General features: G+C 43.4%; 1 protein-coding gene across 2 annotated transcripts in view; it reads right to left on the bottom strand.

Annotated features, from left to right (window-relative positions):
* Nucleotides 1–910: 910 nt before the first annotated feature.
* PDE7A (phosphodiesterase 7A) overlaps nt 911–24,386 on the bottom strand; it is a 93,739-nt gene continuing 70,263 nt past the window's right edge. For both annotated transcript variants that reach the window (XM_006127483.4, XM_006127481.4), the window contains 7 exons: nt 12,809–12,909; nt 10,080–10,211; nt 9,710–9,801; nt 8,937–9,081; nt 6,280–6,376; nt 5,675–5,755; nt 911–2,677 (listed from right to left, as the gene is read on the bottom strand). In XM_006127483.4, coding sequence (XP_006127545.2) covers nt 2,466–2,677; nt 5,675–5,755; nt 6,280–6,376; nt 8,937–9,081; nt 9,710–9,801; nt 10,080–10,211; nt 12,809–12,909 — 860 coding nt within the window. In that variant the 3' untranslated portion in view covers nt 911–2,465. The remainder of the gene's footprint in view (nt 2,678–5,674; nt 5,756–6,279; nt 6,377–8,936; nt 9,082–9,709; nt 9,802–10,079; nt 10,212–12,808; nt 12,910–24,386) is intronic.

Raw genomic sequence — 24,386 nt, 5'->3', positions numbered from 1 at the left:
CAGGCGGGTGCCTGCCTCTTGCGGTCCCAGGCAAGCTCCCGGGAGCCGCCAGCCTGGTCCCGGGAAGAGTGGGAGGGCTGGGGGGCATCGGGTGGCTGGCTCGAGCCGTGCCAGGTGCAGGGTCTGCTAGCTGGGTGCTGGCAGGCTTGCACCTGGCACGGGCACCGTAGCCAGCCTGTGCCCGTTTAAGGGGTCCGGGGCTGAGAGGGGGGCAATAGAGTTTCCCTGGTGTTGGCCAGAGTGGCCACCAGGGAAAGCTGGGGAGGGCTAGCCTCCCACTAGTTCGAATTAAGGGGCTACACACCCCTTAATTCGAACTAGTAAGTTCGAACTAGGCTTAGTCCTCGTACAATGAGGTTTACATAGTTCGAACTAAGCGCTCCGCTAGTTTGAATTAAGTTTGAACTAGCGGAGCGCTAGTGTAGCGCCTATCAAAGTTAATTCAAACTAACGTCCGTTAGTTCGAATTAACTTTGTAGTATAGACATACCCCCACAGACCAAGGGAGCATACATATGGACAAAGAGTTTAATGAAATTTAATAATGTAGAGAATTTGAAGAGATAACATTTTTAACTTGGAGAGAGACAAACACATAATAGAAGATTCAGAAGGGTTGCCGAGTTAGTTTGTAACTGGAAAAACTTAAACAATGAATGGTCTAGCAGCACCTTAAAAACTAACAAAATATGTAGATGGTATCATGAGCTTTCTTGGGCACAACCCATTTTCACATAATTCAGGATCATTTGTGAGTTCTAATCCTGACTGAAGACAAAGGTTGTAGAACCAAGTTTGACATTTTAAAATACACACAATAGGGTTAAAATAAAGTTGTATAATGTATTGCAAGCTTAACTACGTCTCCATAGTAACAGACTCATTTATATAACTTAGATGTACAGGAGCATAATGTGAAAAGAGTTTTTTATTCATCAAAAGTTAAGAGCAACAAGCACATATTAAAATGAGTATGGTAAAGCCTTTACAAATGGCTTTACACTGAAGCTCTCTCCCAAAAATGGCTGTTGCAACAAACTGTAAACAGAATTAATAAACAGTCTTTTACAGAAATAACACAGGAAATAGAAATGAACTAAAAGAAAGCACCAGTTTCTCTTAAACTCTATTACAGTTGTGCTTACTGTACTTAAAACAATGTAAAACAAAATTACAAAAATGGAATGTTTAAAATTAGTCCTTAAATTTTGTCCTTAAAAACATATATCCTTTTCACATCAAACCTATAAATGGGCAATGTTTCAGTAGAGGGAGGAATAAGTAAACAATGCACTTTTTCAATCAAAAACAAATTTGGTCACTTAGCTTTGTGCATAGTTTAAGGCATCTGTAGCAATTTGTTACAGTTTCCCCCCAATGTGGCTGTTAATTACACTGTCACATTCTAAAAGAATAAATAAAAAAATGTTGCAGTTGAAACCCTTCCCACTCCCTCCCCACGTAGCCCCAAATACTCTCATACTCACACATACAAAAACACTCATACTGCAGCGAAAGGGGCATTTGTACCCTTGTTCTGAAGGAGACAGTCCCCATCCCACTTTATTTCAGATTGGCAAATACCCTGAGTTGATTATGGTGTGTATAGATATTCTTACCTTTTTTTCTTGCATATGCAGTTCAAATGTACAATAGTGAAAACAACATGCAACATTTTCACTGCAGAATTGCAACACAATTAGGGACAATGTTCCCCCCACCTGCCCCCCACTCTGCAAATTCAGAAGCATTTTCAAAAATTGCATTCCCACACAGCACTGGAGTAAAGCTTGGCTGTGCTCTATGATGAATGTCAGTTCCCAGTGCACAAACAAAATAATGGCAAATGGAGTCTTTTCTGGCATCCAAAGGAAAAAGAGCTGCAGTCTCAGATTTGTTCTTTTCTTTTTTTAAAATGAAAACGCGAAGTGAGTGGTTTTTTCACAGCCATGCGTAAAGATAAGTCTAGAATGATAGTATCAGAGTACTTTTGTAAACATCAAGTCTTGCCAGAGGCAGCAGAGGATGGGCACTTCACATTTCCATATTTTAAACAAGGACTGAGTGGAAGGTATGCTTGAACATGTTTATGTAAGACTTGCTAAATCCCAAGCAAATGGAACAGTTCATATCAAATCTTGTTTTTGAAGACCTTACTTCAAACTTTTTTTAAACACTCGTGGCACCATGATGAAACTTCTTGTATTGTTCCTTCAAGATTCAGTCACTGCTGTGCTTTGCATATTCAAGGTTCCAAATAAAAGCCAATTGAGGCATATGCATATTGCTCTATGTTCCAATCTTGTAATTAAAATGGGGTTCAAATGATCTGTAAAGGAAAACTTGGAAACAAATAATGCTGGCATCGTTTACACTGAACCTTGAGTGGTCACAACAAGTTTCTCCTCAAACCCCATGTGCAGACACCTACACTAGAGTCCATTTTTGTTATGCAGATTCTGGGGTCAGGACAATGGAGTTTCCTGAGGTAATACATCTGAGTCCATTTCCTCAAATGCAGGATCCGTATCATCACCACTGCTTGACTGTTCTCTTTGCAGTCCCTTCCAACTAGCTTTATTCAGTCCCAGATGACCAAGCATTGTCTGTGATAACCTGGTATTTGAAAACCGGGCCCACTCTGTAAATAATGGCTCCACTAAGTAGGTCATAAAACCTTTAAGGATGAAAGGTTTAGATTAAAAACAAAGTATATTACTGCATTTTTAAGTTCAAGGTTTTAAAGAATTTAGGAAGTAATATAAAAGATTAACAATGCATTAGCCAGTCTTCTCCAACTTGCACCTAAAAATGGTCATCTTTCAATATTTCTAACACTACGGCATTTTATGAAAATATAGAAGTGAAATCTATAGACAAGTTACACGTTTGATAGTCAGAAGAATAGCATTATACAGGCAGTCCCCGGGTTACGTACAAGATAGGGACTGTAGGTTTGTTCTTAATTGAATCTGTATGTAAGTCGGAACTGGCATCCAGATTCAGCCGCTGCTGAAACTGATCAGTTTCAACAGCGGCTGAATCTGGACGCCAGTTCTGACTTACATACAGATTCAACTTAAGAACCCCAGGCATCCCCAAGTCAGCTGCTGCTGAAACTGATCAGCAGCTGATTCCAGGAAGCCTGGGGCAGGGGCTTCCTGTAGTCAGCCTCTGGTCAGTTTCAGCAGCGGCTGACTTGGGGACGCCTGGGGCAGAGCAGCTGGGGTGCTGCTGGGTTGGTCCAGTAGCGCCGCCGCTCCTCGGCGCTACTGGACCAACCCAGCAGCACCCAAGCTGCTCTGCCTCAGGCGTCCTGATTCAGCCGCTGCTGAAACTGACCAGCAGTGGCTGAATCAGGACGCCTGGGGCAGATCAGTTGGGGTGCTGCCAGGTTGGTCCAGTAGCGCCCGGAGAGGCGCTACGGGACCAACCGGCAGCGCCCCAGCTGCTGTACCACAGGCGTCAGGAGCAAAGCTGCGGAGCACGGGGGCAGCGGGACAGCCCAGACGCCATGGCTGTCCTGCTGCCCTCGGGCTCCGTGGCTTTGCTCTGCTTTGCTCCCCATCTCCCTGGTCTGCAGACCAGGGGGACGGGGAGCAAAGCCGCGGAACACGTGGGCAGCGGACAGCCCAGACGCTTTGCTTCCTCTCCCTGGTCTGCTGGAGACCAGGGAGACGGGCCCCGTTCGTAACTGCATATTCAAGGTTCCAAGTCGGATCCGCGTAACTCGGGGACATAAGTTGGATCCGCGTAACTCGGGGACTGCCTGTATTGTATTAAGAAGCAGCCAATTAATCTTATTTGTTCCCTTATGGGGCAGAGGAGAAATAAAGGGATGGGGGGGCTATTGGAGATGTGAAAAGGACATCCAATTGAACTAAGCCACACAAACTAGAGCAAAAAGCCTATAAATCTAACAAACAAGCTCATATGTAATAACACCATGGACAAGCTGAATTGTATTACAAAGGAAATACACATTCAAATTGCCTCGGTATCACTAGACCAGTTAAGTGTATTGAAGTATGACCTGGCAAACTTATGTCTCCAAGGCAAAGATCACTAATGAGCTCCACAAATTAAAGGGCTCTCACGGTTGTGCAGCAAATGAGTCATCTTGAAAATAGCCAACTGCCCTATGTGCCACCTGCAATATTTTGTCTAAGTTTAAGATTTAAAAAAATACTCAGGTCCTAACTTCTAACAATTTCAATGGCTGAGAGAGGCCTAAATATGTTTAAAAATCTGGCTCTATATAGGCAAACAAAAAGTTAAAGATAAGGTTGCCAGAACTGTACTTTCGACTTATTTTAGAAAATCAGTTTATTTTAAACAAATCAAAATTATGATCAGCTATTCAGTAATCTGACTGGCTATAATGGATATAATTTAGTATAATTTGTGAGAACCAAAGTCACATTTTTTTACATTTCCAATTTTATATGAAATAAATTGTGCCTCGGGTTAAAATATATCAATCTGCTTAATCTAAGAGAACATAATTTTTCATTCAATTCCATTCAATCTATATGAAAACTTTTAAAAAAGAAAGTTGATGTTGATTAATGGGACCATCCTTTCACTTCTGTCCCTGAAATAAATCCAGCCCAGGATGGCAGTGATAAAAAATAATCTAACAGTTGTCTATTGGCATAGATGAAATTTCTATGCTTTAAGACCATTTTAAAACCAGTTTCCAGTGAATAGGTTTCCACATTCCAAAAGGCTAAGTCAAATGGCAGCTTCACTGGAGGCACCAGGACTGAATGGGTATAGTGAACAAAATGCCCTCTAATTCTGGAAGTTTGTCATTCCAGGATGAGATTAAGGCACATTAAAGAAGAAGTATGGGATAGGCTGCATTGCTGCTGCTGCCCATGCTGTACCTGTTCTAAGGATACAGGACTTCAGTTTCCACGACTATCAATAGAGCACCTTGCACAAATACTAAATCCAAAGGAGAAATGTTAAAGCAAAGAAAAATAATTGCTCATGGAGAAGGAGAGTTGCTAAACGAAAACAAAAAAGAATACAAATAAAGTGCAAATTCTAGGGTTTGTAGGCAAAGATACCTTTCCTTCCTCAACTGTGACTCTGGGGGAACCGATTTTGAGATATAACCAATCCAGTTATTGAAGTTGGGAAATCAGTAGTATCCGTGCAAAATTTGGTGTTTCTAGCTCTTACCGTTTCGGAGATCTTTCGCGACAAACAAACAAACAAACAAACAAACTTTCGGAAATATTTATAAGATAACCACAAAGGTGCAGCATGAGGCCAGAGATGACAACTGGAACATGTATAACTCCAGCAAGGCGGCAGGGGTAGAGAAACAGACAGCTATACACTACATATATATATATATATATGTTTCTGTGAGAGTCTCTGTGTGCATGTGTGTGTCTGGGGGGCATGCACCTCTCCCCCAGCTGTGCCTGTTGCAGCTGCAGCAACCATGGAGAGATAGAGAGGTGCTTCTCACCTGACCCCACACTCCTGTGGTGAGAGAGGGCTGGGGTTGTCCTCTCTCCCTGGGGCAGCCTGCATACTGAACCCCTCATCCTCAGCCCCACCCCAGAGCAATGATTTAAATGAAGAAAAACAACAATTATTTCAAAGACTCGAGCAACACTAGGTAAATCCTCTAGTATACATATATATTTGTAGTTACCAATCTGGATGTTGGCAATGGTTTCTGACTGTCGATCACACAGTGGACTCACACCCAAGTGATATTTTTTTTCAACATCTCCTAAAGAGACAACAATTACTTAGAAAAATAATTTTAACTGTAAGCATTCTGGAATTAATTCATATTATACACAGCTAATTCTGTCTTATGTAGCCACTCAAAAAAGGCAAATCACCTTCAGAACAATTTCTATGCATTACAACTGAATGTTTATGTTTAAAATGTATTCTGCAAAGATATAATCCAATTAAGAGCAAATACAAATATAATATATTAAATTAAGACAATCCTTCATTTGAAGTATCTTTAATAATGAGGAATACATTTCAGCTATACTCTGAATCAAGAATTTTTTGATATAATGAGTTAAAGCAGATTCTTCAACAGCTGTTAGTAGCAGAACCAGCCTCTTTCAGAATGTAGCTAACAGAAGAAAAGGACTGTCATTCTATTTTAACTCTTCTTTAGTTCTAAACTCTTGGCCCTTCATCTTACAGAATCACTATGATGCTCAGTTATTCATGTTATGATAAATTTACACATCCACTGGTATTAGATTACAATATTTCTATTCTTTTACTTGCCTTGATGGAAGAATTCCTCTGTTACTTTTTCACTCCACTGCTTGCTCAGTTCCCAGGTCCGGCATGGATTACAAATATCAGCACATTTCAGTGCCATCTAGTAAATTACATATACTGGGTTACACTCAAAACAGGAATTCAAAAAAGCTATTAGAATAGAGTATCTATTACTTAATGTCTCATGCATCTTTCTGTTCAGTGTAACAAAGCCAACCACTTGCATTTCACAATAAAATATATACCACAGAACAGAGTACTATTTGACTATAGTAAATGTCATAATCAGTTTTAAGTAAAACCGAAGGCAAATCAACTTTTATTCTGGCCACAGTGAATGAGAGTTAAATGCAAAATACCTCTCAAGGGCACTGTATGCAAAGCATTCAATACAAAGGTATTTAGATATGCATAAATAAATACTGTTTTGTAATTCTATAATTAAATCTAAAAAAAATTAAATTAACTATTAGAAGAAGATTATTTTAAAGTCATTTAACATCCCCACTCCCCATTTTATAATGGGGATTTGATACTTTAAAGACTTGATTGATCGCATAGGTTTAATGCCAGAAATCCTAGTAGGACTGAGTTAGCAAAGTTCAGTTTACTTCAGGCTTGCACAACTTGGAAAGGGGCGAGGGCCATATTACACCAAAGAAAACAGCTGCAAGCCGCAAATAGGGTTGCCAGATGCTCTCCCAAAAAATACCGAACATGCAGGCTACAATTTTTTGTCGAGAGGAAAAAAAAAAAACCCCACGGGTGATTGGCATACAAAAAAACCCATCGCACTACCCAGCTTCAGCACGCAACCACAGGAGGCGCCACTCGGCTTCCGTCCAGTACCCAGTCGGAAATTCAGAAAATACCGGACACTGCACATGTCCAATATTTTCTGAATTTTTTTACCGGGAAGAGAGCGCAAATACCGGACTGTCCGGTAGAAAACCAGACACCTGACAACCCTAGCCACAAGGGTATGTGGAGGGGGAGTGGGGAGGTGTTACTTCACTAAGAATTTTTCAATTAAATCAGGCCTGCACAACATACGGCTCCCAATGCCCTTACCCTCTTCTCTCCCAGCATCACCCTGTCCCTCCTCCCACTGACATCTCCCCTCCTGCCCTTTTCCTCATTGTCTCCACTTGGCCCCCTGGCATTTGTCTCTCCTGCACCCCGTCTCTTGGTGCCTTCCCCTTTCTCCTGACCTGCCCCCCTCCTCTCAGCACAAGCCCCTTCCCCCCCTCTACCTGGCTTCTGCCTTCCAGTTTGCGGGGCTACCGGAGACTTTTTGAATCCGGCGGTCGCTGGCTGTGACATCATGACACCACGTCACGCCAGCGTCCTGGTGTCCTTGGACCAGAAGGGTTTCAGTGTCTGCACTGCTTCTTGAAATAGCTTAATTTGGCTTTTGGCGCAGTCTACACAGCAGGAAGCTAAAGGAAAAACATTCTTCCTTCGACTTCCCTTACTTCTCATAAAATGAGGGTTACAAGAGTCAGAGCAAAAAGTCCTCCAGCTCACCATTATTTCGAAATAATGGCTTTCTGTGTGGATGTTATTTTGTAATAATGTCAGCTATTCTGATATAACGCCACTGCATAGACATAGCCTTAGGGATATTCTTTAGATGGAGGAAAAAAATGCTCACACCTCAATGAAAGATTAACCCTGTTTCTGACTGCTGGGATCAGTGACAGACTGAAAATCTTTACCTTCATGTCTAATTTTCCATCCTCTGTTTGTGACTTATCTGCTCCTTCCTCTGTGTTACTGAGCAAGCTCTCTCTAACATGTAAGTAGAAAGGACTGGTTTTGCCCTCTACAGTCAGGAGCTTGTGGAGCTTCAGCAAGACTTTCTGATATTCAAACTCCTTGTGTAAGAAGGCCTTGCACATACAAGCACAGATTATGTCAAGTGACTGCTAGCAAAGAAGTGGCATTTTTTCCCTTCAGTTTTGTTTTTAAAATTTTTAATGACTCCTGCATCTTCTGTAAGCCTGTGGTAGAAACTCATCAAAATGGCAATCAGAAAACAGTTGCAGAGTTTGCCTTCCTGCTCCCTTTTTGTTTAGAGGCAGAAGTCCTGAATTTTGCCTGGCTGGCAGAAGTCCTGAATTTTGCCTGGCTGTCATCAAAACTGTATGGCAGTGAAGGAGGAACTACCTCCAGTGTTTTCAGCCTATGACAGTTTTTAAAAGTATCCTTAAAAATCAGCTGCTTCCAATAGACTTAAAACCGAGCTCAGTAACTTCCTGTTCTATTACAGGAACATTTTCTATTTTGAAAGTTAACATCTCAGTCAGTGCCTTCTTGGCAGTCTCTCTACAAAGGGAAAGAATTGAAGACAATGCCTCAAAACAAATATCCTTTTGACCCTGGAGATGGTCCATCCAGAAAAAGGTGATTTGCATTGGCAGTGCAGCTTATGGAAAGCACTAGTCATTTATGCTGTACCTCTAATGTAAACAAACATAAGAACTTAATTTCCAATGCTGTCAACCTGACATTTTACAAGAGCTAAACAACTAAAGAATAAAAACATCCTCTCTTCACTGGTTACCCATGGCAGCTGAAAACCATTTGCCTGGAAGGAAAAAAAAAGATAGTTGAAGCAATTTACTTCTGAAATAGTATGGAACGTTCAGAACAGTTACCTGCAAAATGAAGTGGCGATGACCAGCCTCCTCTAAACTTATGTCTCCTCTGTCCAAATGGGTTCTGAACAGGGACAGGTACTCATTTTGCTGACTTATGTCTGTGGCAAGAATCAGAGCACCTATCTGGCTTTCCATCAGCTGCCTGAAATTAGTGATGTAAAACATCCAAAAGCACAAAAATGAGGAAAAAGAAATTAGAGCATCATATTTATACATTTAAGTTGAATGTAGCAACTGTTTATGAATCTATACATACATTGTAAGCCATGATTGCTGTACCATTTTCAAATGTTTATATAACATTTTTATAAAACTACAATATTTATAAAAAAATACCCTGATATTTCTCAGACAGCTCTTACTACAAATATTTTATGCTAAATTATTCTAGCTATCATTAAAGAAGATAAAAAAGCTACAGTTTAAAAAATACAGAACATGAGTTGCTGTTTGGGACACAGAACACAATTATCCTTTACGAGTCAGTAGTAGTATTTTCTTTCAATCTAATCAAATGAATGATTATGTAATGAATATATTTCCATCTCACAGCATTTCCAAGTTGTATACTGAATAATTAACTGTTCTTGCAAAACTCACACTGCGCATTAAATCTTATAATTGATCTAAATATTCAGCTAGGATTACGAATTGCTGTGTAATATTTCAACAGAATACTTGTTTACAAAGTTGTCTTATGCAATGGATAATACATTGTGTGTAATGTCACATAGTGTCATATAGCATAGAATCTGTATAAAAATACATACCTATTTTCTAATGACATATGTGCAAATAAACCCGACTCTCTCAACAACCCCACTGCTGACCTCCAGTGGTGGTTTTCTAATACTGAGGTATTCTGCAAACAGAAACAAAATTAGTGGTGTCAGTCATTAAGTTATTTCTTTAAAAGATTTTATTAGTCCTACACTACTGTCTATGCCTCTTGAAAAGGTTCTATGATTTTCTATTAAGTTAATGACTTGTATTTATTGTTTCCACTCAATGGGAAAAATACATCCTACGTTCAAGTCTACTATTAAGTGAGTTCAATAGCAATTTCACTGTTAAATATAATTCTTCTATACCAAAAAGATACTCAAACTTGGTCCTGATTAGTATGTCATTTTCACTTACCTTATATAAAGTTGCTAAGTAATGGTTTGTTTTAATAAGGAAAGGCTGATTAACACCTGGATGATCCAAATCATGTGTGGCAGCTGCAATTAAACTGAGGAGAACATCCCATGGAGTTAAAGATTTGGAAAGCTGTAATAAATGTAACAGTATTATTCATGGGAACATTCACAGGTGAAACAATTCTGATTGTCTTTTCATAGCTAGCATTCAGTCCCTGGAAAAGATCCCAAAATGACTATTTATCTTTCACACATGCTTTGAAAGAAGAGCAGAATCACATAAGGGTGAATGCAAAGAAGAGTATAAGGATACCAGCAGAACTTTTACCAAAAAAGTTTAATAGCAACAATGGAATAGGTCATTACAGGGGCAATTTGCCTACAGAAGGTTAAAGGCTGAAGATAAATTTCATCCAACCATGTTAATATCTACATAGATGCAATAACTATTTAAATATTTATTGTAGGTAGAACTGTCATTCAAATTGTTTAGCTACTCCATTACCAACCAGAGAGTATTTCAAAAGTCCTTTTTAAAAATCCATGAAAAAGAATATTTCTTCATGTTAGTTGTCCTTCTCATGTTCCAAACCAATCTTAATGTGTACATTGTCAGCAAAGGTCCTGCTTTTCTCCACTGGTTTTAATGCAGACAATATCATTTCAAAAAAGGTGTATTTTATTTAATTTAAGCAAGCTAAGGTCTACATGCCCCAAATACTGTCAGAACTATTCATTGGGTAGTTTTCATCCTGAGTCACAACCCCATTTCCTATCCCACTGGGGAGATGGGAAGGGACATTATGGTACCCAATAAGCTCTCAAATTTCACAGCCCTGCAACTGAAGAGGTTTTTACAGGGGTGCAACTAGGGGAAAGAGAAAAAACAGGGTACAGAAGAGATTGACCAAAAACTAAAGTGGTACATATTTGGACAGACCAATGACAAGCTACCTATGTACTCCTGTACAAGGCTGTTTGAATTCAAACAATCATTAGTGGTAAAGCATCACTTGCAAACCACACATTAATAATATTTATTTATCATGATATCAAAAATAAAAACCTATGGCAACCCATCTGACTGCTGGAAAACCAACAAAAAATTCAGATGCCAGTTTACTGAAAAGCCCAGGAATCTGTGATACTATCAGTGACTCAGGTTGGTGGTTTGAATCTACCCCAGATATAAAGAGTTTGGGTAAGGAGGGATTTTTATGGGCATGGCAATGAACTTTTTTATAAGCCACCTGTGATGTGCCTGGAATTTTCTGGAATAGCTGGGGTGGTTTTTTTTTTTTTTTTTCATTTTGGTCAATGACTGATATATTTCTGTACCAAATACAATTTGCTCTTTTTACCACTAAACAGTTCAGGATGAAAAACATTTGACAGAGTGAAAAGTCAAGATAATATCAACATTATCAAAGGTTTTCTTTTGCTCAATGTTTATGACACTTGTGCAATGTTTCACGATGAGGTATTTCACAGCACTGATTTGCTAGAAAAATCCTCCACTTCAAAAGTATGCGTGTCATTGTTAAATCAGAAGCTGGCAGTAATGACCCACGAAAACTATCCACCCTTTCCATCCCATCCCACCATCCCATAAAAAGTGCACTGTTGTATGACTATTTCACAGCCCTATAAAATGTCACCATATAAGGATTCCAGTTTTTTATTTTGAAAATATGGTCACCTACAGAAGACGATAACACCTAACCTTTCTAAAATGAAAAAGAAAGCACATAGCTCTAAACAGTTAAATCTGTAACTGTATGATCTTATTTTCATTATCTTCATCTTTCTTCCTCCTTTTGGTTGTCACTCATCCATTGCACCTTGTCTCATATTAATTCTGAATACTACATGGAGCCTCATTAACCTTAATACAATGATATACAGTAAAACTCCAATAGTCCAGCATCCAATTATATGGTATTCCCGATAGTCCAGCATCAAAATGGCAAGAGCCTAGTGAGTGAGCTTTGGCAAAAAACGAGTCACAAGGCAGCAGCGGTAGCAGCTGAACCAAGGGAAAAGGGTAAAAAAGGGTTAAAAAAAACCTAAAACATTACAGTATACTGTATACAGTATGTACAATAAAAAGGGTTAAAAACACTTTATATACAGTATATACTGTATAGAGTATATATATATATATATATATATATATAAAACCAATTTATAGTACCTCCTGATAGTCCGGCATATCCGATAATCCAGCACCACCTAGGTCCCAAAGGTTCCGGATTATCACTGCCACTTTGAAATGTCAGACAGTTTAGTTAATCATGGTACGTACAGAATCTTATTCTTCAAGAATAAGCCAAACTAATAAAAAGTGTTGAACTAGATAGCTAGTTTCCAACTGGGTACTGTACATCATAGGTCTTCACTAATCTAATCAGCAAGTAACATTTTTCACTGAAGTTTGCTGGCTAGTGTGTAGTATACACCAGAGTATCAGCAATACAAGTCACCTTTGACAATTGTTAGGTTTCATCAGATCCTTACATATCATTGTTTCTGATAGGTATCTCTCTTTCATAATATCCATTTCTGAAAGAAGAAAGGACAGACAACTCTTGTACATTGCTACAACCTGGACCTGACAGAGGAGCTTTGTTCATCAGTATTCAAGGCGTATGGTTTTACAGAATATTAAGAAAAATACAAACGTTATGTAAGTCTTTACACATTATGTAAAACAATTTTTGATCTTACCTTAGGTTCTTTTAAATAACAGTGCATGGCCTGAGTCACATCAGCAGCATGAACTGCATTATGATAAGGGTTTTGACTATGATAATCTTCTTGAACCATAACTATATAAAGAAAAACATCTGGGTTTAATTAAAATGGCAATTTTTAAAAAAGCATTATAAATATCACAAATTGGCATTTTTAATAAGACAAATAAAAAGTCTACTTAAACAAATATTATATGTGGAACCATCTCCAGTACCCAAACACAAAGGTTTTATGTGATAAAACAATATTTTAAAGCCAACATTATATTAAATCTTAAGTCATCCTGGACATCAAATTATTCAATTCTGACCAAAATGGTCTCATTTGGACAAAGGCTACATTTTAGTCACAGGTATTTTTAGTAAAAGTCATGGACAGGCCCCGGCAATAAACAAAAAAACCATGGCCCATAGATCCCTGACTAAATATGCTCTTGATTGAGCAGCCACCTCCTTAGAGGGAGCTTCTCTCCTACATCTGTCAGAGCATACCTAAATAAGGACCACATGCCCAAAACTGGCATCATCTCTAGAACACAGAGAGATGGCATGATGTTAAACAAAGGTGCATTGTGACGGGGTGAAGCAAGCTCGCACCAGACCAGGGCTCCATGAACCACGGTGTGACAGGATGGAGCAACCCCGCACTCAAACAGGGCCCCGTGAACCGCGGGAAGCGGGGCAGGATGTGGAGGATTGCCTCAGGATGGCAGCCAGAGAAGCGGCTTGGAACCCAGGTGAACAGCCAACCGGGGCCGAAGGGGGGATCAACAGCACACGCGCGGTAAGCACAGGACTGGAGGGAGAGACGGGCGCCGGTTGCTAATGTCACCTGCCGACGCGGCGGGGACGTCATCGCCCACTCGCGGTAGTATCGCAGGGGCGGGATATTAAAAAAGGATGCTTGCTGCTCGGGAAGGGGGGAATAACTGGGCGGAACACCGGAGGAGCCATGGAGGTAGGCAGAAAAGGTGGGATGGAAGTGGCCCACGGCAGGGTCGTGGAGCCCGTGGGCTGGCGCGTTTAGGGGCAACTCTCCCGTCAGTCACGCAAGAGATACGGATATCCCTGCCTTAGGGCCCTGGGCCAGGACCGAGGGAGCGAGGGAGGGCCCAGGTCCCCCTCCCCCGCCACCGCTCCCCCGGCTGATCTCCAGTTGCTGGCAAATTGCAACGATAAGGACGGAAGCTAAAAGGAACCCAGGTCTCAGAGGGTGTCCTCTGACCGTGACTTGTACCAATGCTCTTTAACTGTAATGTGTAACATGCATGTACGTTGCTGCTTTGCAAATGTCTTGAGTAGTTGGGCCAGAAAGGCTGCACAGGGTCTTGTTACATGTGTTAACACCTTACTCTGTGGAATTTTACTGGCCAAGCCAAAACACAAACAAATGCAAGTGTAGAGTCACAGTGAAGTCCTCTGAGAATAGACTGGAAGACTCTTCATTCTGTTCACAATCACCACAGCTGTGACAACTATCTAAATTGTTTAGGTAAAAAACTTAATGCTCTTCTGAAATCCAGTGTGTGGAGTGTGTCCTCATCACTATCATAATGAAGCTTAGGGAAGAAAATTGGTAAATATATATCCTGATTAATACAAAAGCGAGATACAATATTGGTGACTAACTTCAAATGAGGACACAAATAAAACCTGCCCTCAGAGAAGACCATATATGGAGTTTCATTAAAAAAAAACCAGTTACCTGCTCTGTAACTAGTCTTCTTACAGATGGATTGCTCGTGTCCATTCCACATTTAGGCTAGGTTTACACTGCACAGTTATTTCAGAATAAACTATTCTGGAATAGTTATTCTGAAATAGCTTATTTTGAAATACCATGGCTACTCGGTAGGGAAGCCTCAAAATTAGTGCAAGGCAGGCTTCCCTAATGTAGACATGTTATCTCAATTTAGAACCCCAGGAGGAATAATTTAGAACGGTCCTGGTAAGGGGCTATTTCAAAATAGAAGTAGTGGAGCATCTACACATCCCTTATTTCGAAACAGTTATTTTGGAAAAGGCATTATTCATCATAGAATAAGGTTTACAGAAGTTGGAATAAGCGGTCCGTTTGAAATAATTTCAAAATAATGGAATTGCTGTGTAGATGCTCACGTAGTTATTTTGGAATAACGACCGTTATTCTGAAATAAGTGTGCAGTGTAGACGCAGCCTAAGAGTGTGTACTTGCCACATGCACTGGTGCTGGAACTTTTCCCTCAGCAGTATCCATAGAAGAGCAGCTCTGACAACTCCATGGTGCAGAATAAGGGGCACCGCATGCCCCTTATATCCTCACCCTCAGTTCCTTCTTGCCAGAAACTCAAACAGTGGGAAAGGAGAGTAGGTTGTGGAATAGCCATGAGCAAAACATCTTAAAGAACAATAGTTACAGAACAGGTGTTTTCTTCGAGCACTTGCTCACGTCCATTCCATATTAAGTGACTCAAAACAGTACACTTCGAGGCAGATAAGAGTTCACGGCCATGCACACTGTAGTACAGCTCTGCCGAACCTAACATTGTCGCTAGCCTGAGTAATGGCATAAGACGACGGAGAATGTGTGGACGGAGGACTACTCTGCAGCTCTACAGATACTCTGGACCATTATTTGGGCCAAGAAGGCCACCAACAATGCCCGAGTTCTAGTAATCACGGGCCTTGATTATTAGCAATGGTGGAACCTTTGCCAATTCATAGCAGGTTCACATGCAAGAGGTAATCCATTTGGAAAGTCTCTGCGATGACACCGGAAGCCACTTCATCTATCAGCCATGATGACAAAGAGCTGTGTGGACTTGCAGAAGGGCTTGATATGCTCCAAGTAGAATGCCAAAGCTCTCTTGATGTCTAGGGCATGCATATGCCTCTCTGTCGTATCACATGGCTTGGGAGAGAACTCAGGCAGGAATATGTGTTTACATGGAAGGAGGATACTATCTTGAGCAAAAATGCTGGATAGGGACATAGTTGGACCTTGTTCTTGTTCTTGTAAAAAAAACAAAAAACTGATGGGCAGTTCCAAAGTCAGGGCCTTCATCTCTGATACCCATCTTGCTGATGTCACCCCCACCAGGAAAGTGACCAATAACCAATGGGTCTACGACACCTTGCTAAATGCTGAAAAACAGAATGATCTGATTAGGATGAGTCTCTGGCATGGGAGACCAGTGACTGGCAGCAATCAGGGGATCAGCGATGGCAAACTGTCAATCTATAGCTCATGCTATCCATGCAGTGTCAGGACCTGAAACTGGAATACACCCACAGTCCGGAGGGATTCACTGCCTGGGAATGATATTGCAATGGTCATTGCTCATGGGAGATCAAAAAGCAGCTACGGTGCCTGGAACAGCTTTGTGATTTGCGCTGAGGTGAAATGAAATGTCAGAGTGCTCTTCCTGCCAGTAGGTGCATGACTCCACGGGTCTATGCTAAGACACCAGTGAACTGGGCTCTGACTCATGCTGCTGGAACCCTGAGCCTGGGGACTGCAGTGAACTCCTGCTGGCCTGCCTCTATCTCAGAGGCATGTTGGCTCCTCACAGGTGAGCTCTAGTAGACTGTTCCCCAGGATGGAGAAAACTGCTGCAGAGAAGGGGATCTAAGCATAGATCCCAAAGCGTTTTTTCTCTGAGATTAGGGAAATTGTTAAAGTTGGTGTGGCCAGCACTGGTAATGCCCAGATATCCTGTGCTGCCTACAATGCTTCATGTATCAATGGGATCTCTACATGGTTAAGGCCCTCACTGTCCAATGTAGCAGTGCTGGCTGGGGACAGGCTAGACTACTTCGCTTGCACTGCTGCCTGACTCCCAGAGTTGAGCAACCCAATGCTGGTTGTAGCTCTCCTCCAGCCCTTCTCTTTCGCTTATGGGAGTCACAAGCTTTTTAGTCTTCTTGGAGGAGGCATAGAGGGAAACCATTGCTGGCTGGAGGACAGTGCTGGTGGGGCACTCTGCACTGATGCTGTAGTGCTCAGGGCCAAGTCCAGGGGTGGGCAAAAGCCTCTCAGCGGGCCGAATTCAGCCCGCCTTGGGCTTTGATCCAGCCCGTGAGGCAAGTCTTGGCCCCGCCGCCTAATTGGCATGTGCCCTAAGGGAAAGAGCTCAGCCCTGCCCCTTCTCCTCCCAGGCAGCCTCTGGAGAGAAGGCAGCACTGGGGCTGAGGCTCCTCAACAGGGCCAGCCCCGGAGGTGCCACTACCATGGCCAGGCGGTCAGGGCCGACCCAGGAGGCTGGAGGTGCTGCTGCCACAGCACCTCTGGGTCCAGCCCCAGGCCTCCTGGCCGCAGTAGCAGTGCCTCTGGGGCTGGCTCCGGGCTTCCTGGCCACGGTAGCGGCACCTCCGGGGCCAGCCCCAGGTCACATGGGCACAGTAGCGGTGCCTCTGGGGCCAGCCCTGGGCCTTGGTACCGTGCCTTTGGGTCGGTCCCAGTTTGTATGGGCGCGGTAATGGCACCTCTGAGGATTCTGGGGCCAGTCCAGGGATGCATGGCTCCAGGGCGCCTCTGGGGTGTCCTGTGGCACCTCTGGGATGGCCTGTGGTGCCTCTGGCCTCTGGGGCCGGCCCCAGGCCATGTGACTGCGGCAGTGGTGCCTCCAGCCTCCAGGGTGGCCTGAGGCCACGATGCCAGGCCCTGGACTGCGTGGCTGCGGCAGCCGTGTCTCGGGTCTCCAGGACTGCGTGGCCATAGCAGTAGGGCCTCCCTCCAGGGCGCCTGGGACTGCATGGCTGCAGCTGTTACTACAAAGGGGCATGAAGCAAGGTAAGGTTCCCCCTCAAGCCCAGACCTCCCCCACCCCAATTCCGTCACTTCCCTCCCCCCATGATCCAGCACCCTCAGGTTGCTCCGACACCCTCCCTTGTTCTTGCACCCTCCCTTGTTCCTGCTTCCTCCACCTGGCAAGACACCCTACTCCCAGCCTGCTTTGCACCCCAGCTCCCTCCCAGATCCTGCACCCCATTCCTATCCTACTTGCTGGCAGCCCTGTCTTGTGCACTTTACCCCTCCTTTTTGTTCCTGCCCAGAGCCTAAGTAAGTCCATAAAATCCACTAACTCTAGAACCCCAGAAAAGTAAATCTGGTCTATGGGAAGCCCTGAACCTCAGTTTCCCCTTCTCTTCCCCTCACCCCATGAACAGCTAGGGTACCAGAGGAGTGAGGTGTTTCAGTTGGGGCCACATCAGTGAGTTCTGGGGGTTTTGGAGTTTTTTTGCTTCTCACTTGTGTGGCCCCCAACTAATTCTTTTGTGGGTCAATGACCCCTAACCCAAAAAGGATTCCCCATCACTGACATAAATAAAGAAAATATTGAAAGCTTTTGTGTTGGACATAATATTTTACTTTATTTAAAATGAAGTTTGATAAACTCACATGAGAAAGATTAAGCATTTTAACTGTTTCATAATTTAAATTAAACTGTTCTTACTAGCAGCAGCTGGTTCAGAAAATAAGGTCACCATACCCAGCAGGGTAATTCTCAACCCAGCCTCTTCCATCCAAGGCTCCGCCCCTTCCAGGTCGCCCGCAACCACTTCTGAAATTTGTGAAGTGGCCCCCCTTCCAAAATTATTGCCAACCCCTGGCCAAATCAGATCTTTGCTCCAGTGCTGGAGTTAACATCGACTTCATCAGGAGTATTTGGAGACAAATGTCCCTCTCCCTTTTTGTCCTGGGTTTAAACTACTTACAAAAATGACAACTGTCATGTCCTTCTCCCAGACAATGCAGGCAGCTGGTATAAGGATCACTGGTGGGCACGGGATTCCTACAGAGGTCACACTGTTTACAATCCGGGGATCGGAGCACACTCCGTCCTGAGGCAAAATCCCATTCAGGGCCAACTACAAAGTAACTAATAAGGGATAACTAATAATTATGAACTATAACTTTTTTTTCCAGGAAAAAAGGGTGGTTAGGCAGAATGATTCTATGTTAGCTGAAGGCAGCAGAATGTTTCAGCATCATCACTGGTGTCAAGATGCAACTAAGGGTGGGGGGAGTGCATGGCACTCTTTATACTGCACCATGGAGGTGCAAATCCAGGGGTGCCCACAACTGCCCTCATACGAATATCGCTGTGGAAAAAAACTTTCCGTTTTTTTCAGTACATATGGGGAGCACACAAACCTAATGTGGAATGGACATGAGTAATCACTCAAAGAAGAATAAGAGTTCTCCAGGATGAGAAAACTGATAAAAAAATGCTACTGTCGTGGAGAGATGAAGTAATTAACCAGCTGACTGAGTCAAAGGGGAGATATCCATTATCTTTGCTAACACAAGGTTTAAGTCCTAAGGGGAGACAGAACCTTCCTTGGGATAATGAGTCTAACCCCTTCAGAAACCTTATCACCACTGGACTGGAGGGAAAAAAGGTGGTTATCAACTGGTGGGTGAAACCCCAAGATATCTGCCAGATGAACTTAGCCAGAACTAAGGGCAAGACCTTGTTGCATACGGTAAAACAGATAGTCCAACATATGGTTAATCAGAGCTTAGACCAAGGAAATGCCTTTCTGCTATAACTAATGGAGCATTTTTTCCACTTCGATAGTAAGTATACCTTGTAGAAAGTTTTCTTTTATTTAAAAGCATATCTTTGATCTCCTTTAAACAATTTTCTTTGAATTAGCCATGGAGCATTCAGGCTCTCAAGTGCAGGTTGGAGTAGAGGAGACAATCGGGCTGTGTCTACACTGCACCCCTTTTCCGGAAAAGGGATGCAGATTAGACACTTCGGAATTGCAAATCCGCGGGGGATTTAAATATCCCCCGTGGCATTTGCATTTACATGGCTGCCGCTTTTTTCCGGCTCGGGATTTTTGCCGGAGAAAAGCGCCAGTCTAGACGCGATTTTCCTGAAAATATGCCCTTTTCCGGAGGATCCCTTATTCCTACTTTCCTACTTTCAAGTGGGAATAAGGGATCCTCCGGAAAAGGGCTTATTTTCCGGAAAATCGCGTCTAGACTGGCGCTTTTCTCCGGCAAAAACCCTGAGCCGGAAAAAAGCGGCAGCCATGTAAATGCAAATGCCACGGGGGATATTTAAATCCCCTGCGGATTTGCAATTCCGAAGTGTCTAATCTGCATCCCTTTTCCGGAAAAGGGGTGCAGTGTAGACACAGCCTCGTAGTTTTTGGAGATTAAGTAGTGTCAGATGAGCTCTGTGTGAAAGAGTCAGCAAAGCGGAAAACCAATGTGCTTATCTGACGAAGGCAGAGGGAGACAACTGTCCAAGATCTACAGCTGTGGCCTGCTCATTAACAAAACTAGTAACACTTCCCATTGATTTCTATAGTAAACAGGTCTCTATAGGGAGTCTTTCATGTCTAGAAATGAATCTTGCTCTAGCTGGACAAAGAGACCACTCAAGATGACAGCTGAACAGCCCACTTAAGCCGTCCATCAGAGCATTCTGAACACATAGGAGAGATTTCGAAGAGGCCTGAGACGATGATGCAAAAATCCCACTACCTTTCCCTAGTACAGGGGTGGGCAATAATTTTTGCCCAGGAGCCACTTCAAAATTTTTTGAAGTAGCCCCGGGCCACCCTGGAACAGGCGGGGCCTAAGCAGGAAGGGGTGGGGCTACCCCACCCCCAGACCACAATTGGTCTGGGGGTGGGAGAGCTCATTTGCCCCCCCCTTCCCACTAGGCACCCATGTCCTGGAAGAGGCTTGGCATACTCTCCCACCCCCAGGCCAATCAGGACCTGGGTGTGGGGGAGTGCAGGAAGCCTCCTCCCACCCTGCAAAGAGCATGTGGCACTTTGAAGTGCCACGGGCTCCTCACAGAGCCAGGGCAGGGCGAAGGAAGCTTCACGCAGCTCCCCCACCCCCAAGCCCTGATTGGCCTAGGGTCAGGGAGGGCGCAAAGTCTCCTCCGCTCTCCAGCCCTCCCCGCCCTGCGAGCAGCGCGTGGCGCTTCAAAGTATCACGTGCTCCTGGCAGAGCGGGAGGAGGCTTCACGTGCAGAAATAGTGGTCTGACAAGATGTTTGATACGTGTCTTCTCTGACTCATAACGCTAGTATCTGAAGATGAATTTGCAGATATGAGGATGGGGGAGACAGACGATCTCAAAATAGACTGTAGGTTCCACAGAGAGCATACATTTGACTGAAATACTGAGAACCCAATGCTGCTGAAAAAATCTGAAGAAGTGATGTGAGGTGAGACTATTCTCTGGAGAATATTCTCCAAGAACGAGAATATTCTGAGAGTATTCTCCAAAATATTATTTCCCAAGAATTTTTGAGAATTTTTTAATTTTTCATTTCCTCTTGAAATAATATATTGTATTCAACTTTTAGAACACCCTGAATGTTAAAGAGCTTTCTTGATCATTCAAGATAGTTTGAGAACATTATAGATAACAAGTATCTACTTCATACAGCGCTCCTGACAACCATGGGGCTGCGTCTAGACTGGCAAGTTTTTCTGCAAAAGCAACTGCTTTTGTGGAAAAACTTGCCAGCTGTCTGCATTGGCCACTTGAATTTCCGCAAGAACACTGACAATCTCATGTAAGATTGTCAGTGTTCTTGTGGAAATGCTATGCTGCTCCCATTCAGGCAAAAGCCCTCTTGCACAAATGCTTTTGCACAAGAGGGCCAGTGTAGACAATGCGGTATTGTTTTGCGCAAAAAAGCCCCGATCACGAAAATGGCGATCAGGGCTTTCTTGCGCAAAACTGCGTCTAGATTGACACAGATGCTTTTCCGCAAAAAGTGCTTTTGCAGAAAAGCGCCCATGCCAATCTAGACACTCTTTTCCGCAAATGCTTTTAACGGAAAAACTTTTCCATTAAAAGCATTTGAGGAAAATCATGCAAGTCTAGACGTAGCCTGAAGGTTTGCAGGTGACCCAGTAGAATCTTGGACCATGTGGCCAAGGCTATGGATTACCAGAAGACATTTAAATAATTCATTCCAAACTGATTATACAAATGAAATTAAGTCCCCACTCAGCTGAACCAGTGGATGACGGAGGAGACAAGACAAATAGGCCAGAGTGGCAAACTGGACAGCCTAAAAGAAATATCCCTTCACTTTCCAGCTCATCTGTTCATTTGGACCACAGGTCCTGAATTCACTTTTGGTGATATCTGTTATTTATTAGGAAAAACTGGTAAGGAACCTGTAAAGCAGAGATTGCATTTGAACAGACTAGTGAAAAGGCAAAGCCTTCTTCTGCCTGTCATTTCTGTCTGGGGGAGGAGAGACATTTATCCTTTGCTTTTTCAAACTTCATAACCACAGAAATATGCTTTGTATCAAACAGATTGAGCCTTCTGAGAAACCCTGCCAAAGGGGATAAAGAGCTGCTTTTCCTGCTCATCAAGAGTTAGCCTTCCCTTCAGACTGAGCTAGAGTGTACATGGCAGTGGTAGGCAACCTGCGGCCACATGCGGTCCACTAGGATTCTAAATGTGGCCCACAAGACATTTTGTTTACCACTGCTCATATGCAGGGTTTCCAGATGCTGCTGGTTTCCATTCATGTAGATTTTTTCCCTACCACACTCAAAGCACTTGCACATGAAGTGAGGTGTGTGCTGATTGCACACATTGACTGCAAGAGCCATATGCTCTCTTCATCCAATCAAAGCACTGCTACATTTCAGTAGGCATAACCCACAAATACTAGGTACACAAGTGAAATTAGCTAAACTATCTATCCCAGGAGATCATCTTGCTTACAAAAATCATGCAGGCCACTGAGATGAAGGGGGGCCACTCGTGCAGCCAATTCCCTAGCCTAGGTTGCCCATCACCAGTATGTGAGGGATGATCCTTTTGTCTTGGTACAAGTCATGAAAAGTATCCCAGGACCTCACTGATGAGTGAGATATTGCACCACATGGTGACTGTTGCATGAAAACAAGAAGAAACCATCCATCATTCCAGGTCTGTGCCAAGGACATTAGGACACAGAAATGTAAGTTTATAAACAAACAGATCTGCTCTCTCACTGTCAAATAAAAGTAACATTAATTTACACTTTTATCCAAGAATACACACCACTCATCACCTCATGAAGGTCTCAAATATTCCTGTACACAGCTTTAAGAAATCAACTTCAATTCCTATGCCAGTGGAGCAGGACTGGATCCTCTTCTATACTACTAAAACGATCTGAGCAGAAATGGGTGTCTGCAACTGGTACTACTGAACTGGCAATGACTACAGGTTAGATAAGGACTAGTCATATTCCTTTTCAGAAACCAAGGTTAAAACCAACAATATATTTCAAAAGTGTTCTCATTACCTCTTCTTCACTCATCTGTAATGTGGAATTCAGGCTTCAGAATTCCTCACAAGAACTCAGATGCCTTGTGAAATTCATACATTAATTTTACTAATTTGGGGGGATTTTTTCCCTTCACCTCCTTAAGAAATAATTTAAAATTAAGCTATATCCAAATGTTCTACATGCTTACAGTATTACAATACTACCACTGTAAAAACTAGGAATGTTAGATAACGTGTAAATAAATAGTCATGAAACCACATAAAATGTTAGCGGTTACACAACTGGGGGTGGGGCCAGCAGCCAGTGTGCTCCCACTCTTGGGGAGCCCCTTGCCACCCTTCACTTCTGCCGCTCTATCAGAAGCAGCAATGCAGAGCAGCAGGCAGGCACTGATCTGCGAGGGGAGCCGGTTTAAAAAACAGCTCCCCACAAAGACTAGCTCCCGCCTGCCACCCACACTGTTGCCTCTGATAAAGAGGCAGCAGAGTGAGGTGGCAGCAACCTCTGTCTGTGGGGTGCCCTAGATTCCCACGGAGGGAGGCTGCTCCATGGCAGCAGTTCCTGTCCGTGCGGGATCTGAGCTTCCCAGGACAGAAGCTGCTGAGCTCAGATCCCCACGGACAGGGATTGCTGCAGCAGAGCAGTCTCCATCTGTGGGGCGCCCAGGCTTACCGCAGACAGATGCTGCTCTGTGGGATGCAGACCAGCCACTGTCCTGGGGAGCTCGGCCCCCGCCCCCATGGATAGGGGCCGCCGCCGCAGAGCAGCCTCTGTCCGCAGCAAACTCAGGCCTGCCGTGGACAGAGTCTGCTCTGCGGTAGCCTCTCTTGCACCTGCCTTTTGATAGAGGCAGCAGGACGGGAGTTGGAGGCAGCAGGTGGTTCCTGCCTTCCTCCCCTGCCTCTGTAAGAGGCAGCAAAGGGAGAGGGCAAGTGGGTTTGCGAAGCCAGCTCCTCATGTGTATTGGCTCCCACCTGCCCCCCTCACCCTCCGCGCTGCTGCCTCTATCAGAAGCAGCAGCATGTGGGTTGGGGGGCAGGCGGAGCTCATGCTCATAGGGAGATGGCTTAAAAGCCTGCTCCCTATGGGCACCAGTTCCTGCCTCCCCCTGACTTGCTGCATCTGATACAGAGGAAACAAGGGAGAAAAAATGCATGTAGTCTACAGGATTAACTGATAAGCCTGGATTTACCAATTAATCATGTAGTCATTGACATCCCTAGTAAAAACCAGCTTCAAATTAGTGCTGTTCAAAACTTTCTTGCTAAATTGCAACCAGTATTTCAAAAG

This window comes from Pelodiscus sinensis, chromosome 2 (assembly GCF_049634645.1).
Source record: "Pelodiscus sinensis isolate JC-2024 chromosome 2, ASM4963464v1, whole genome shotgun sequence".
NCBI classification, from domain to species: domain Eukaryota; kingdom Metazoa; phylum Chordata; order Testudines; family Trionychidae; genus Pelodiscus; species Pelodiscus sinensis.
The sequence above is the reverse complement of the archived record's forward strand: the minus strand, read 5'-3'. Positions and strand labels throughout refer to the sequence as shown.